The sequence below is a fragment of the Lucilia sericata genome, unplaced genomic scaffold (assembly GCF_015586225.1).
Source record: "Lucilia sericata isolate MDLA Ls3-8-SP2 unplaced genomic scaffold, ASM1558622v1 Contig000501F_arrow, whole genome shotgun sequence".
NCBI classification, from domain to species: Eukaryota; Metazoa; Arthropoda; class Insecta; order Diptera; family Calliphoridae; genus Lucilia; species Lucilia sericata.
Window position 1 is genome coordinate 171,042 of NW_023994515.1, and position 15,343 is coordinate 186,384.

At 28.8% G+C, this 15,343-nt stretch overlaps 1 protein-coding gene across 4 annotated transcripts in view; it reads right to left on the reverse strand.

Annotated features, from left to right (window-relative positions):
• The window catches only part of LOC119605613 (catenin alpha), a 55,763-nt gene that overhangs the window by 3,644 nt on the left and 36,776 nt on the right, over nucleotides 1-15,343 (reverse strand). For 2 of the 4 annotated variants that reach the window (XM_037958825.1, XM_037958826.1), the window contains 7 exons: nucleotides 14,501-15,185; nucleotides 14,271-14,422; nucleotides 11,727-11,796; nucleotides 11,165-11,232; nucleotides 10,914-11,095; nucleotides 4,287-4,527; nucleotides 3,694-3,810 (listed from right to left, as the gene is read on the reverse strand). In XM_037958825.1, the coding sequence (XP_037814753.1) occupies nucleotides 3,694-3,810; nucleotides 4,287-4,527; nucleotides 10,914-11,095; nucleotides 11,165-11,232; nucleotides 11,727-11,796; nucleotides 14,271-14,422; nucleotides 14,501-15,185 (1,515 nt within the window). Of the gene's footprint in view, nucleotides 1-3,693; nucleotides 3,811-4,286; nucleotides 4,528-10,913; nucleotides 11,096-11,164; nucleotides 11,233-11,464; nucleotides 11,538-11,726; nucleotides 11,797-14,270; nucleotides 14,423-14,500; nucleotides 15,186-15,343 lie in introns of all 4 variants that reach the window. The other 2 variants (XM_037958824.1, XM_037958823.1) reach the window with 1 other exon arrangement.

The following is a 15,343-nucleotide window of genomic DNA, read 5'->3' on the forward strand; positions in this document are numbered from 1 at the left end:
TTTAATAAATCCTTTCTGTATTGATCACTTTTTAATGTATGGATTTGAATTTGCACATTTAAGTGCTTCAAATTCAGGTGAAAACCCTATGAATTTTACATTGGCGTGTCATTGGAGGGATGTTGTTCATTTTTGACTACTTTGAACTACATCTAATCTTAAATTTAGAAGCTGTAGAAATCCGATATTTGTATGTCAAAAATAAACCACATTCTTTCAATGAAACGCTTATGTAAATTTCATTGGTTTTTCATCAAAATTTTAAGTACTTCGAATATGTTGTTTGTAGTGACTTTTCTACATCTAATTCCCCAGTTTTAACTGCGTTTTCATTTGTAGGGATATGTTTGGTTTATAAAAGCGAAAAGTATGCAATCGCATTTTTAGATGTGATTAAGATGTAGTTTGTAAAGTATGACATCAATTATTTTTTGCTGGGTACGTTCACAATGGCAGAGTACTCCACTCTGGAGTGAATTAAAATGAGGTAGTCAAATTTCAAATATTGTTGATAAAAAGAAACAGAAATACATGAAACAAGTCGAATAAACTTGCCCACTTGCACAAATGGGAAACTTAAGCGTTTAAATAAAAACCCTTTTTATTTCTGGTGATATACTTCCAATAAAGTGTTGGAAATCCCAGTTCATCAATACAACATTTAAAAATAAATGTATAAAATGTCCCTTGTGCAGTGCCATGAATTGTTTTTTCCAGTACCTATATTACAGTGGGACCTAAATTTTCCGTGATGGTCGGGACCGGAAGCATTCTGTATAATCGATTTTCGCGGTTAATTGAGAGCCAATTTTGACTAGTTTTTTAATAGAAACTTTAATTAATTAATAAATGATTATGTGCATATTTATACAAAAACTAATAATTCAAGAATTTTATATTCATATATGTTTCAAAAATATAAAAAATAATAATTTTGTCAGAAAAGAGTAAACAGTGGATAAGGATTTCATGTTATGTAATTTCTAAAAATAATCATGTAATGTTGTTTATCTCTTATTTTTCAATCTTGTATTTTCGTTTCAAGGGAATTCTCCTTTTCGATTTGGAATTTTGCTTATAATCACGGATTATAGAGGTAATCACGGTTAAACGATACAGAAAAATGTGAATCAATCCAAAATAAAATTAAGACCCAAAATAAAATTGACGTTGCCGGATAATCGAATCACGGATAATCAAGGTCCTACTGTAAAAATCGGATTCTTTCTCAATATCTGAAGCAAAGAGTAACAGGTTTTACCGAGGTATTGTCAACTGAGAATAAACCTAAGATAAACAAGTCAGAGTTCTATTTCCGACTGTGCCGAATCTTATATATCCCTCACCAAGTTTAATAAACAATTTTTTTTTTAATGATTGATGCATACTCTACAAACATCTTAATCACATCAAAAAATGCGATTACATATTTTTCGCTTTTATAAACAAAATATTTCCTTACAAATGAAAACACAGTTAAAAGTGAGGAAAGAGATGTAGAAAAGTCACTACAAATAACATCCCAGCAAAAAATAATTGATGTCATACTTTACAAACGACATCTTAATCACATCTAAAAATACGATTGCAAGCTTTTCGCTTTTATAAACCAAACAAATGAAAACACAGTTAAAAATGGAGAAAGAGATGTAGATAAGTCACTACAAACAACATATTCGAAGTACTTCAAATTTTGATGAAAAACCAATGAAATTTACATAAGCGTTTCATTGAAAGAATGTGGTTTATTTTTGACATATAAATATCGTATTTTTACAGCTTCTAAAGATAAGATTAGATGTAGTTCAAAGTTGTCAAAAATGAACAACATCCCTCCAATGACACGCTAATGTAAAATTCATAGGTTTTTCACCTGATTTTGAAGCACTTCGGGTTACTAGTTGTGATGAAAATTCTACATCTTTTTCTACACTTTTTTTGCTGGGATATTCGAAATCCCAGCAAAAAATAATTGATGTCATACTTTACAAACGACATCTTAATCACATCTAAAAATGCGATAACATATTTTTCGTTTTTATAAACCAAATATTTCATTACAAATGAAACCCACTTAAAAGTGAATAATGAGATGTAGAAAAGTCACTACAAATAACATATTCGAAGTACATAAAATTTTGGTGAAAGACTAATGAAATTTACATAAGCGTGTCATTGAAAGAATGTGGGTTATTTTTGACATCCAAATATAGGATTTTTACTTGTTCTAATAGTAAGATTAGATGTAGTTCAAAGTTGTCAAAAATTAACAACATCCCTCCAATGACACGCTAATGTAAAATTCATAGGTTTTTCACCCGAATTTGAAGTACTTCGGGTTACTAGTTGTGATGAAAATACTACATCATTTTCCACACTTTTTTTGCTGGGATACATCAAACTTTGATGAAAAACCAATGAAATTTATATACCCAATAATTGGATGTCATCCCAGCAAAAAAAGTGTGGAAAAAGATGTAGTATTTTCAGCACAACTAGTAGTGCATCAAATTCGGGGGAAAAACCTATGAATTTTACATTAGCGTGTCATTGGAGGGATGTTGTTCATTTTTGACAACTTTAGACTACATCTAATCTTATTTTTAAAGCAGTAAAAATCCAATATTTGGACGTCAAAAATAAACTGCATTCTTTCAATGACATGCTTATGTAAATTTCATTGGTTTTTAATCTAAATTTTATGTACTTCGAATATGTTATTTGTAGTGACTTTGCTATAACTATTTCCTCACTTTTTACTTGGTTTATAAAAGCGAAAAATATGTAATCGTATTTTTAGATGTGATTAAGATGTTGTTTGTAAAGTATGACATCAATTATTTTTTGCTGGGATGTTTTTCACCCGAATTTGAAGCACTTCGGGTTACTAGTTGTGATGAAAATACTACATCTTTCTCCACACTTTTTTTGCTGTGTATATTAGTCTATGGTAGTATGTGTTTGAGATCCACTGCATTAGGGGGATGTTGTTCATTTTTGACAACTTTGAACTACATCTAAGCTTATTTTTAGAATTAGTAAAAATCTTTCAAATACACACTTATGTAAATATCATCCTTCGATATGTGTGGATCCAATATTTTTCTTAATAAAAAGAGCCAACTAGAATACGAACCAGAGACTTCGGTTTGTTAGTCAAATGTTCTACTCACTGCACCACTGCTTAGCTATTTTATTGCGCGTCAAATAATGGTTTTCACATACAAATCTAATTTTGTTTTCTTTTTTGTAAAACACAATTGTTAACACGCAATTAAATAAAATGTGCAAACAAAACGACTAAGCCGAAAATAAAGTACTTCTATATCAGATTATAAGAAAGTCATTACTAAAGTACTTCTAAGTAATGCAGAGGGTAAGTAGTAGTCATTGAAAAGTAAGTGGTTATGGAAGTACAACCCATTACCGAGTTTTTGTTGGGTAGTTCGAAGTTGTCAAAAACGAACAACATCCCTCCAATGACACGCTAATGTCAAATTTATAGGTTTTCACCTGAATTTGAAGCACTTCGGGTTACTAGTTGTGATGAAAATACTACATCTTTTTCCACACATTTTTTGCTGGGTAATATTTATTATTTATTTATTTTTTACCATTGTATGTATTTATTTATTTTTTTTTATAAATTTAATATCAATAGTTAACATAATTATAAAAAAATATTAAACTTACAGTAACGGTTCCTTGACGGGTATATTTGGTAGAAGCAACGTATGAATATTTAACTGTTAGCACGACTGCGTTCATTAAATTCTTTGCTGCCTGAATTAAAGATGTAGCACTGTCCAACTAAATAAAAAACAAAATAATTAAAAATTAATAATACTTCAACTAAAAATAATAATAATTAATCGAGCCTGTTCGGTAAATCATATTATTTTGAAAAACGAAAAATTTTAAAAAACGAATTTGATGTTCTGCAAATCGAATTTTTATTTAAACGTCAAAGCATTTTTATTAAGCCACAATTGTATTAAAAACTCAAAAATTTTAAATAATTTTATCCAAAATTAGAAGAAATGTTGCAATGTTATTTTAATACTTTTATAATAGCATTTATAATATGACTGAAATTAACCAATATGTTCTAAAAATATATTCATATTTTTTCAGTCATTTAGTACAATAATTTAATTGTTTAGAAAGTTTTAAAAAGGCTTACATTATGTGAATTCGATTAAGAGAACACCAAAAAAATGTGAATTCGTTTTTAAACGAGAAAATTCGTTTTACAGAACAGACACGAATATCTTCCATAGACATACGCCAGAAACGATTAATTCTCCACTTATATTTTGAACGTCAGCTTTTACTTTGGAAGTAATTTGTATTTGATGGCAATACAATGCAATGCGTTGTAAATAAGCCAATAAATCCTTTTTAGTAGAGCTTTCGGGACACTGTTCTGCAATTTCTCGAGTTAATTTATCTAGTTTAGTACCAGCCTCCGAAATTTTCTTTGCTGCGTTAATAACATCCATAGTAGTTTTTAATGGACCGCGACCACTAAAATTTTTAAAAAACAAACATACATATGTAAACAATTTTTTATATTCATTTGATTTATTTTTTATTATATTTAATGTTTTCTTACGACGTAACCTTTAAGCTACGTTCACAATACTGGAGTACTCCACACTCCAACAAATTCTATTTCTATCTTTTTCTTATCCATAGAATTTCAAATTTGTTTATCTCTTTTGAATCCACTGCAGAGTCAAAAAATTTCTAGAGTGTAGATTATTTTCACTCTGGAGTTAACATAAGAATGTTATTGCTAACATGACAAATATTATTTATAAAAACAAAAATTTTGTAAAAATAAATAAAAACTTTTATTGTTTTTGATACTTTCAATAAATAATTGAATGTCCTTTAGGAAAATTAATGATTCTTATTTTGAAGGAATTACATTTGGTTGAACGGAAGAAACATAGATGCATACATAGGAGTTAGCAGATAGAATATTGTTTACAATGGGCGGTTGCAAAGGGTGTGTGCTGGGGAATGGATAGGTAGGACATTCTTTACAATAGGCTTGTTTTGAAGAGGCTTGGGTTATGCAAGATCTATTGATAATGAATATTGGATATCCAGGAATGTTTATATTCTAGAAAATTTAATGTAGTCTAATAGATTGGGTGGATGGGAATAAAAAGGAATAAAAAATAACTCATAAAAAGGAACCATGGAAAAGAAAAGACGACAAATAGTATACATCTGACAGTAGGTTGAACAGTTAATTCCATTGGTATCAGGTTCCATAGAACTTAGAAAACGAACACAAAATGTATGTAAGTTTAAACAGATTTGAGGGAAAATCTCGGATGTTTCTGATTGAATCTATGTACTTACAATTTCTTTCCAGCAATAAAAAAAATTGAATAAATTCCTGGTCTTTGTTTAATTAAAATTTATTTTTAAATTGGCCAAAAATACTAATTTTTATCAGAACTTAATAAAATTAAAAATTTTTATTTTTATAGTTTTTTCATTTTTCTACACTTTGACTAATTTATTTAAAAATTTTTCAAATCTGTATTTTGAACAGTTAACATTTTTTGCTGGAGTACTCCACACTTCAGCAAATTGTATTTCTTTCTTTTTCATACCAATAATTTCAAATTTGACTGTCTCGTTTTAATCCAGTCCAGAGTCAAACAATTTCTACTCCAGAGTGTAGATTATTATCACTCTGAAGTTAACATAAAAATGTTAATGCTAACATGACAAATGTCAATTAAAAAAACAAACATTTTGTAAAAAAATAAATAGAATTGTCCAATTCACAATTGGTCTTTGTATTTTGTATCGTTTATTAAAATACAGAATTCCGATATCTGCTTGTGTACAGCCAATTGTATTGTAAAAAGCCATGTTGTAAAAAAGAAAGAAACACATCTTCAATATTTATACAAATCCAATTAGATTGAAAAACTAAATTAATTATAGCACAAATATTTATTATTTTTCATTTTATTTCACTTTAAAGCACTTTTTTAAATGTTTACTTTATGAAATTATTCTTCTTCTGTTTTACCTTCTTTAAAATTGGGCATTCACATGAGAATGACAGTTTGACATTGAATACAAAATAAATAAACATATGAAAAACAAACGTAAAGTTATACGAGCCTTTTTATTTGAAATTACCAACAACATTTATACACAAGTGTAAACTAATACAAAAATACACACGATACGTAGATACACGAGGCTTGTGAATTGGACAAATAAAAATATTATTTTTTCAATATTTTTAATGAATAAGCACATTTTGAATGTGTTCTTGGAAAATGAATGATGTTTTTTTTGAAAGAGGTTTGGTTAAGCCGAAGGGGCTTATATACATACAGAGGACAGGTCAGGTTGATGACTATTTACAAGAGACAGGCTACAAAAGATAAGTGTTGGACAGGATCGACATTGGTAACGGCAAACTGTTCATAAAGGGATGATTGCAGAGGAATTGGGAGATTGTTAAACATAGGGCTTAAATAAAAACAGAGCATCACTAAAAAATAACTTGAGGGAGAGGGAGGAGAAATCAGACATGAAAAAATTCAAACAAAACAAAGAAAAATATGTTGCAACTTTTAAAAAAGTTGATGGTATATTGCACGGTTTGTTCCATCTGTATATCAGCATTCAGGTTGGGTAGTTGGAAAACGTACAATAAAACTAATTTGAGGGAAAAAGTTCCATTCTTCTGATGATAGGTATAAAATATAAATTTTCATTACAAACTAACAGGTAGTGCATATAATATGTACCTATAGGTCCTTGTTGGATCGAAATATTGTTTAAAAAGCTTCCAAAAACCAAAATTTCTCCCAAAATATAAATTTTAATAAACATTTATTATTTTCAATATTTTGTTTATTTTTGTTGTTTTGACAAATGTACATTTTTTGACAAATTATTTAGAAAATTTTCCACTCTGTATTTTGAACAGTTAACATTTTTTACTGGAGTGCAGAGAGGAGTACTCCAGCCATATAGTAGCAACTCCAACATTGTGAACGTATATTTAAACACAATTTTACAGCCTGTTTTTCTAAAATGTTTTTTTTTTTTATTTATATATAATTATGTATTTTGTATTGGAGGAATTATTGTGAAGTAGAAACTTGTAACCGCTTATGGCCTATAGGCTAGGTTATTGAATATTGTTAAATAAATAAATAAAAAAAATAAAATGAAAATATGTTTTCGTTCGTAAAAATAACGAACGAAATTTGATTTACGTTTTTGTAAAGTAAAACAAGTATGAAAGTATAGTCGGGCGTGACCGACCATATGATACCCTACACCAGTTATAAATATTAAATGTGATTTATTTTTCATAATAAAGTATTTATCTTCTATTACCTTCTTCCGATACATTTAAGCAATTTATGGATGAAAAACAAATTTTCTGAAAGAGGCTTTATATGGGCGCTAGGGGCAAATATGGACCCAAGCCTGATAAAATTTTGTGAATATATTTATATTTACATAATATTTTATTGTTACATCGCGATATTTGTGTTTATAAATTAATTTTGGACATTCACGTAATTGTTCCGATACATTTAAGCAATTTATGAATGAAAAACTAATTTTCTGAAAGAGGCTTTATATGGGGGCTAGGGGCATATATGGACCAAGCCCGATAAATTTTGTGAATATATTTATATTTACATAATATTTGATGGTGCTGAATTTCATCGCGATATTTGTGTTTATAAGTTAATTTTGGACATTCAAGTAATTTTCTGAAGGGGACTTTGTATGGGAGCTAGGGCCAAATGATGCCCGATCTCTATGAAATTTGGCAGGATCATCAAGACTTGTATAAAACTTAGTTGTGAATGAATTCGTTCATAATAAACGAAAGAAAATGTCAAAAATAGACGATAGATAAAGGCCCTTCGTTTGCCCAAAAAACAACGAAAATAATACCAAAATACGAAATAAAATGTGGCCCCCCGAAAACGGATGCAATTTGCATAACAAACCTTTTAATTTCTTGACACATTGGATACAAGTTTTATGTTGTTTTTCAAAATATAATTTTTCATAATTATTTTTTTAATTTTTTGTACATTTATTTTATATTTGTCAGAGATGGGGGTAGTGCACTACTTTTTAACTATCACTAATAATTAGTGGTAGTTCAAAATTATTCAATACTTTTATTTATATTTTTTTAAACAGAGAAATGTTTCACTCATTTGAAATTTTAAAAAACTCATTGGACGAATATTATTAATGAGTAAAACGTTCATTATTTACAAAGTTTCCAAGCTATTGTCTAAAAAAAATCCAGTAACCACATCATTTTGCCATCTGGCAACGCAGCTGAAGTGGTAATCGAGATACAAAATTGACCAATTAATTTATTTCTCTGAGGAGAGTTCACCATTGTTGTTGGGGTTACTGCATATGTAGGGTCCATCATAGTGTCATCGCTAACAAAATCTGTATTTTCCATTTTAATAGATGTATCTTTTAAAAAATTTAATCATTTATTGTCTTACAAATTCTTTAATTTTTATAAAAAAAATAGTGCAAAGAAAATTATTGAAGCCTTTTGTTAGTGACTGTTCAAATTTTTAACTATTTGAGTGTAGTGCTTTTTTCTACACTATCACTCAATTGAGTTATAGTTAAAAAAAATAAAATGATCACTAAAAACTATTAGTGCTAAAAATATAAGCTTCACTACCACTAAGCTCCTGAAAATTAGTGAAAAATATATTTTTTGAAATAATATTTAGTGCTAGTTAAATATTGATTTAACTAATAATTTAGTGCACTACCCCCATATCTGATTTTTGTTTATTTTTAGGGTTAACACCAAACACCTTATTACTATATGAAAAAATGTTAAAAATTTCATAAATGAAATACGTAGGCAAGAATGTTCTGTTATGATAGAAAAAGCTCATTTCATTTTAGAAATTTAAAACGAAAAGGTTCAATATTAAAATGAAATGTACGTTTGAAAACTAAATTGTTTTAGAAAAACAGGCTGTTAATTTAATATGTAATTAAAAATATATGAGTGATTGCAAAAACTTTTAATTCATGCAGGTTTTTACAAGAAATCGTAAAAGAGAACAAAATAGAGAAATTAAAATAGTTTTCTCCTTGTTTTCACTACAAGTACTAAGAGAAAATTCATTAATTATCCTTAGCCAAAAAAGTTCTGGAACACAGCCAATAACTCTGGTAGTTATGTAATCTGAACATTTATTTAAATTTGAAACGATATTTTACGGTACGTGGATAGTATATTATACATTATTTAAATTTGTTTTATATTTTATAATTATAATTTTAGCAAAATCCTTATAAAGCTGCAAAAAACAAACATTCCATTTAACGGATATCCTAAGTACAGTCTTTCAAAGAAATTTAAGCATTTTCTCGATACATTCAACGAACGAAAGAGCTATGCTTACATTGTACACCTTTTTATGTCGCGTAAAATCAGCATTATTTTTAGAAAACATTTATAATCTAAGACTGTGTTTCACTTTGGGTACCTGTTTGTTCACACTTAAATTCGTATTATATAAGCCTTCTAAACTGCAATAAAACATTTAAATTTTTATCTATAACTGTACTGTAACACTTTTGCAGAACTGAAATTGGTGTACACTTTTTTTTGATGCTCACAGTATATATTGCAAAATTCTCAGTCGTTACGATCATGGTGAAGTCTTGTCCCATTTTTTAGCGTCTTTCGCCTTTATGCCAAGCGCCATGGACCCATAACATTGCAAATGATAGTTTAGCGAATGCAAATATTATAATTAAGTTAAAAAAGAATGATGAAATTACATAATTTATTGCGATGAAAAATGGAGTTGCAACGACATTTTAATTTCATAATAATCATCTAAACAAAAAACTTATAATAAAAGCCACCGCTGTATGGTCGACTACTACTAATGTTCATATCAGTAAAGTACAAAGCAATTTACTTAAAATGTTATACAAGCTTCCCTGACAATTTTCCACCCAATGACTACACAGCCTGCCTGGCTTTGATCTTGTTTATGATAAGATTAATAAAATTACAACAAATTTTAACAGAATATGCAATTGTTAAGTAATTTAATATAATTTAGTTTTTTTTATAATTTTTCCTTTCCATCAATATTAATTAAAACACTTAAGTTATAAATAATTTTTTTATTAAACAAAGTAGAAAACGAAAATGTTCCTAACCTCTTTAGAAATTACGACAACTGTAAAGCATACAATTTATAATACCGTAATAAAATAAATAAATAAAAAAATAAATAATAATCAAAATTTTCATTCGCTAAAAGTGATTGAATTTCTATTTTTTTTTTTTTTAATTTTCTAAGAAATCGTACATCAAATGGAGATATTAAAATTTACTACGATAGTTATGCTATCAAATCCATGATTTTGCATCCTTAAATAGCATGGAGAGAAATACAACTTTCGTTCTAAATGGGTTCGGGAATCGGGGTTGAATTTGCGAAAATAAGACCCTCAATGTCCGATATGGACATGGACATTTTTTGCGGCATTCTGATAAAAGTACGCAAAAAACGACTGGATAAAATGTTCTATGAACTTTCCCAGATGGCACAATGAGCCAGGAAGATATGGGTAATGCTTGTAAAATGTTAACGCCTTCATTACTACACAAAAATTGCTCAGACAAACACAGACTTTTTCTTATTTTTAGGATCTGCGATGATTTTAGATGTCTTTTTTGCTTATGAATGTATTTTTTAATTTTAGACATGTTCGCTTGTGCAATTTTTTAATTTATTCTTAATCTTTAATCTTCAACTCGCATTTCATTCCTTCTTATTTAACTTCATACTATCTCCCTCTATTCTCTTCTGTTTTTATTATCTTACCGTGTAAAATCTGTCATTTCCATCATTATCATGCACATGTGTTTGGCTAAAAAAATAATGTCATTTCCAGTATCATCCCATTTTGCTACTTCAGAATCAAATGTAAGCTTTTCCCGTCGAAATAGCTCTACTTGCTGTGCTATTTTCTGTTTATCTTCTTCAGTCATTTTGCGCATAGCTTCCTATTTACCAAAACAATAAAATTTTTATTAGGGAATTATACAAAGCGCAAAAAAGCAAAAAAATCTTACTCTAGCTGTACATATTCCACTAATATCTGGATATTCGTCAACGGTTTGATCCCCAGTGTGAGCACTTGCTATAGATTTGGATAAGGATAAAGAAATGTAAATATTTTTAAATAAAAACATATTCAATTTTTTGGCATGAAGATGATTATGTGAATTGTTATTTAGTTGTTTACATTAATAAATTTTATATGGATATGATTCATTATGATAGACAACTAAAAGAGGAAGAAACCAATTTCAAGTTAAAAAAAATCTGTTGGACAACTAAATAACCAAAGAAATATTAAAAAGTATCATTACATCGGCTACGTGTTTCCAAAGTCATATCTTCTACTGGCTCAAATTCCGTATCTGTGTCCAAATCTTCAGAGCTCTGCAAATAAAAATGTTTCACACAAATAACAAATTGAAAACTAAAAATATAACCCAAACTAAATATATTAAAAAAAAATTATATACATGTATTTAAAATATTGATATTTCTTCTTCTTTTTGTTGTCCTTCGATGATGAGATACAAATGAACTTGAAAGTGCGTTTATTGATTCAAACTAAATGCTTACATTTACTTCTAGTCTCAAGATTATATGCGTCTTCCAATTCCACGTCCTCAGGGTCAAGTTCATCTTCATCCTTTATTATAAAACAAATAATTACATAAAAAATCAAAACTCCAAAATCACTTTCACTATAGTTTATTGGGATTTCAACATTAAAATTAAATTTGACGAAATTAAAATTTCATTTTTTTAACTGAAATATTATTTCAGTATCTGCTTCAGTAGAATGCCAACTCAATTTATTTAACAAAAACTATTCTTATTCTGTTCACAGAAAAGGTTACGCAGGTAATCACGTTATTTATTTCTCTTTAAACTTCAATAAAATCATTTAAACTAATCTCCTTTGAATTATTATTTAAATTTTACTTTTAAGCATGATGTAATAAGTAAGGTGAGATCGTTTCGGCAACAAACGCAAAATATTCTGATTTAAAATAGTAAAATAAAAAACAAGAGTGTTATATTCGGTAATTTTTATTTTATATATTCAGAATATTGGAGTCTGAGAGACTCCAGGTAGGTAATTACGTGACTGTTTTCGGGGGTAGGAAACTAAGGGTTAAAACCCAGTATTGAGTCTTAAAGTCATTTCGTCAAAATGTCCTTGAACGATCATCAGAAAATTTGGTAAATAGATTTTTGTTCGTATTTCATCACTGTATTCGCATTTTCAAACCGTTAGTCATTTTATGAAGGTGAACTTATATGGGGGTATATTCAATTATGCAACAAATCTTCATAAAATTTGGTAGAGAAATTTATTTATTTATTAATAGTTGTGTTTTGTTGCTATCAATGAGTGTTAACGCTTAAAGTTAGAACAAAACGAACATTACCTGACTTGGCATCACTCCACAGAAGAAATCTGCTAAATCTTGAAATTATTTACAATTTCTTGAAAAGGTTTTTTTATTTGGTAATTTTCTTTGATTTAAATTTTATTTTAAAATATTTTTTTATTGTTTGACATAAACACATTAATATTTGTATTTTTATTTTTGAATTGGTAGCACTTTTATCAACGTTAAAATTAACTTGTATAATTTTACACGTTAACTCCTAACGTTTATAAATTTTAAATTTATATGAAATTGCCTTTGAACGTTAGCAACAAAACACAACTAATATCAATACAAAATTTTTGTTTTTGGTTTGTATATATTTTTAGAACAGTTATGACTATTGAAACTGTATTCCGGGGGATACTTGTATGGGGGTTAGGTGAAAGCATTGACCGATATTGTCCATTTAATATACCATCAATAATGAATATTTATGCAAATTTTCAGCACTCTAGTTCTTTACCTTCGGACTGTATCATGCTTTCAACAGACAGACGGACATGGCTTGATCGTTATAGAATTTAATGTACTAATAATATAAACTAGAGTACATAAAGGGAGCTTTGCTTCCCTATACGAAATTAAATTAAAAATATCTATAAAGATATTTAAAAATTATACCATGATTTAAAAATATAGGTTGTTTCAATTTAAATTTGTTGACAAGAAAGGAGATGTTTGAAGTTTATTGTTTGTGTAAATAATCAAAGCGAGCATTACCAGATTACTTGTACTTTGAGAAATTTTTAAAGACATATGTATGTACATAGGTGTAATTCATTAAAGATGTACAATTTTTAAGTGGTTGTTAAATTTGAAACTTATTTGAAATGCGATCTTTAATGCCACTTTTTAAATCGGAGAAGGGGTAAGGATAAATATGGGCCTATACTTATAAATTTTGGTAGAGGAATTTACATCTACATTAAAGTTATTTATGCAGAATTTCATCGTGTTATTAGTGTTTATAAGTGAATTTTGACCTTCAAGTCATTTTCTGAAGGAGAGTTTGGTAGAAGGACTTACGTCTACATTAATGTTATTCAGTCAGATTTTCATGGCGATATCAGTGTTTATATGTGACATTTGAGCTTCAAGTCATTTTCTGAAGGAGATTTTGTATGAGGGCTAGGATCAAATGACCATTTTCCTAATGATCGGGCTAGGAGAAATAGAGGACTGATTTTAACCATTTTCAATAGACTTTGTTATTGGGTCAAAATAAGAGTATGTGCCAAATTTAATTAAATCATCTTGAATTATACTATTCAAACCATCAGAAAATTTATAAAAATAATTATAAAATTTTAGCAAAAACCTAAACAAAAAACTGTAAAATACAGAAACAAAACACCATCAGATTTGTAATGTACTCTCCTCTATTTTTTTCTATAGGCGTGTTGTTAACTTGTTTTTTTTCCAGCTTTGTTTACTTTTTTGGATTATTTCAATTGTTGACTATGAGCTCAAGCAAAATGCCAGGGTATCCCACTTTGGTTTAAAGGAAATCCTCCAAGTCGACCTATATCTTCATATAGGAAGCTGAAAACCTTTAAACACTTAAGTTAGCTTTTTTAAAGCTAAATATTGGAAAGAAATATTTTGTGACTTTTAAAATATAAGTTTTGTAAATTTAAATATTTGGCGCTCAGTGTATAAATATTCCATGTCAATAAAAGAAGAAAATATACAAACAACTTACCCTATTCATAAGCACTGCACGCCTTATTTCACGAACACCATCATAAACTAGGCGAGATGCATCAATAAAATCATTCTCATCAACATCTTTATTGGAATTAGATGAAAGTGCATTAACAGCAGCCTCAACACGTTGATCAAATTTCGACATAACTGTAAATATAAAGAAGTTTCTGTTTAGTAAATGTATATTTAAAAAATAAGTAAATAGTTTGTTGTTCTTTTAAATACCTTGATCTCTTAGAACTTTTACAGCTTCAAGAACACGTTTTGTATAAATACATGGTTCGTAATTATCCATTTCAGCTTCAACTACATTACAAACACGAGCTGATCTTCCCTGGATAGCTCCAGCAGTTGTTCTTAAATCTTCGGCATCACCGACTTGCAATGCCATGACACATTTGTTGACATCTTCCAATATATGATTTTCAGATACGGCTAGGAAGTCATCAATAGTTGTGATATCATCCACAGCTTCTGTTAAAATACGAACTTGAACTTCCCAAGCTTGACGATATGCTGTCATATTTTCTTGTGCTACTTTCGAGTTGGGTCGCACAGTTAAAATTGATGCTGCATTTATAACTTGAGGACATAAACTCTCTATTTGGGCAGCAGCATATCGTACCATTTTTACGCCATCTTCATTGTTAGACATACTGCAGACCAGATTAGCAACTTCTACTAATTTCTCAGCATGTTTGGTAAAAATATCAGCTTTTTCTCGAACTCTTTTCTCGTTACCCGTTTTAGCCGCCTCAATAAGTTCAATAAGTGGAGTAGTTGTTTCTAGGAATGAATCCGAAACGTGATCAACTACAGCCTTACGCAATTGACGCCTTAAATCTCGAGTTTTCCTACACATTTGATCAATAGCCCTATCTAATCCAGGACTATTATCCTTTTGTCCCATCTTAAATATAAACAGAACAAATCAAAACAAAAGCTCATAATATACATATGTATGTTCGTATCGCTCAATTGCTTCAATAGACCTTATGTTTAAAGCATATGTCATTAGTATTCGAGTTTAGCAAGTCTTACTGCCTGTTTCACAATATCGAAACAACA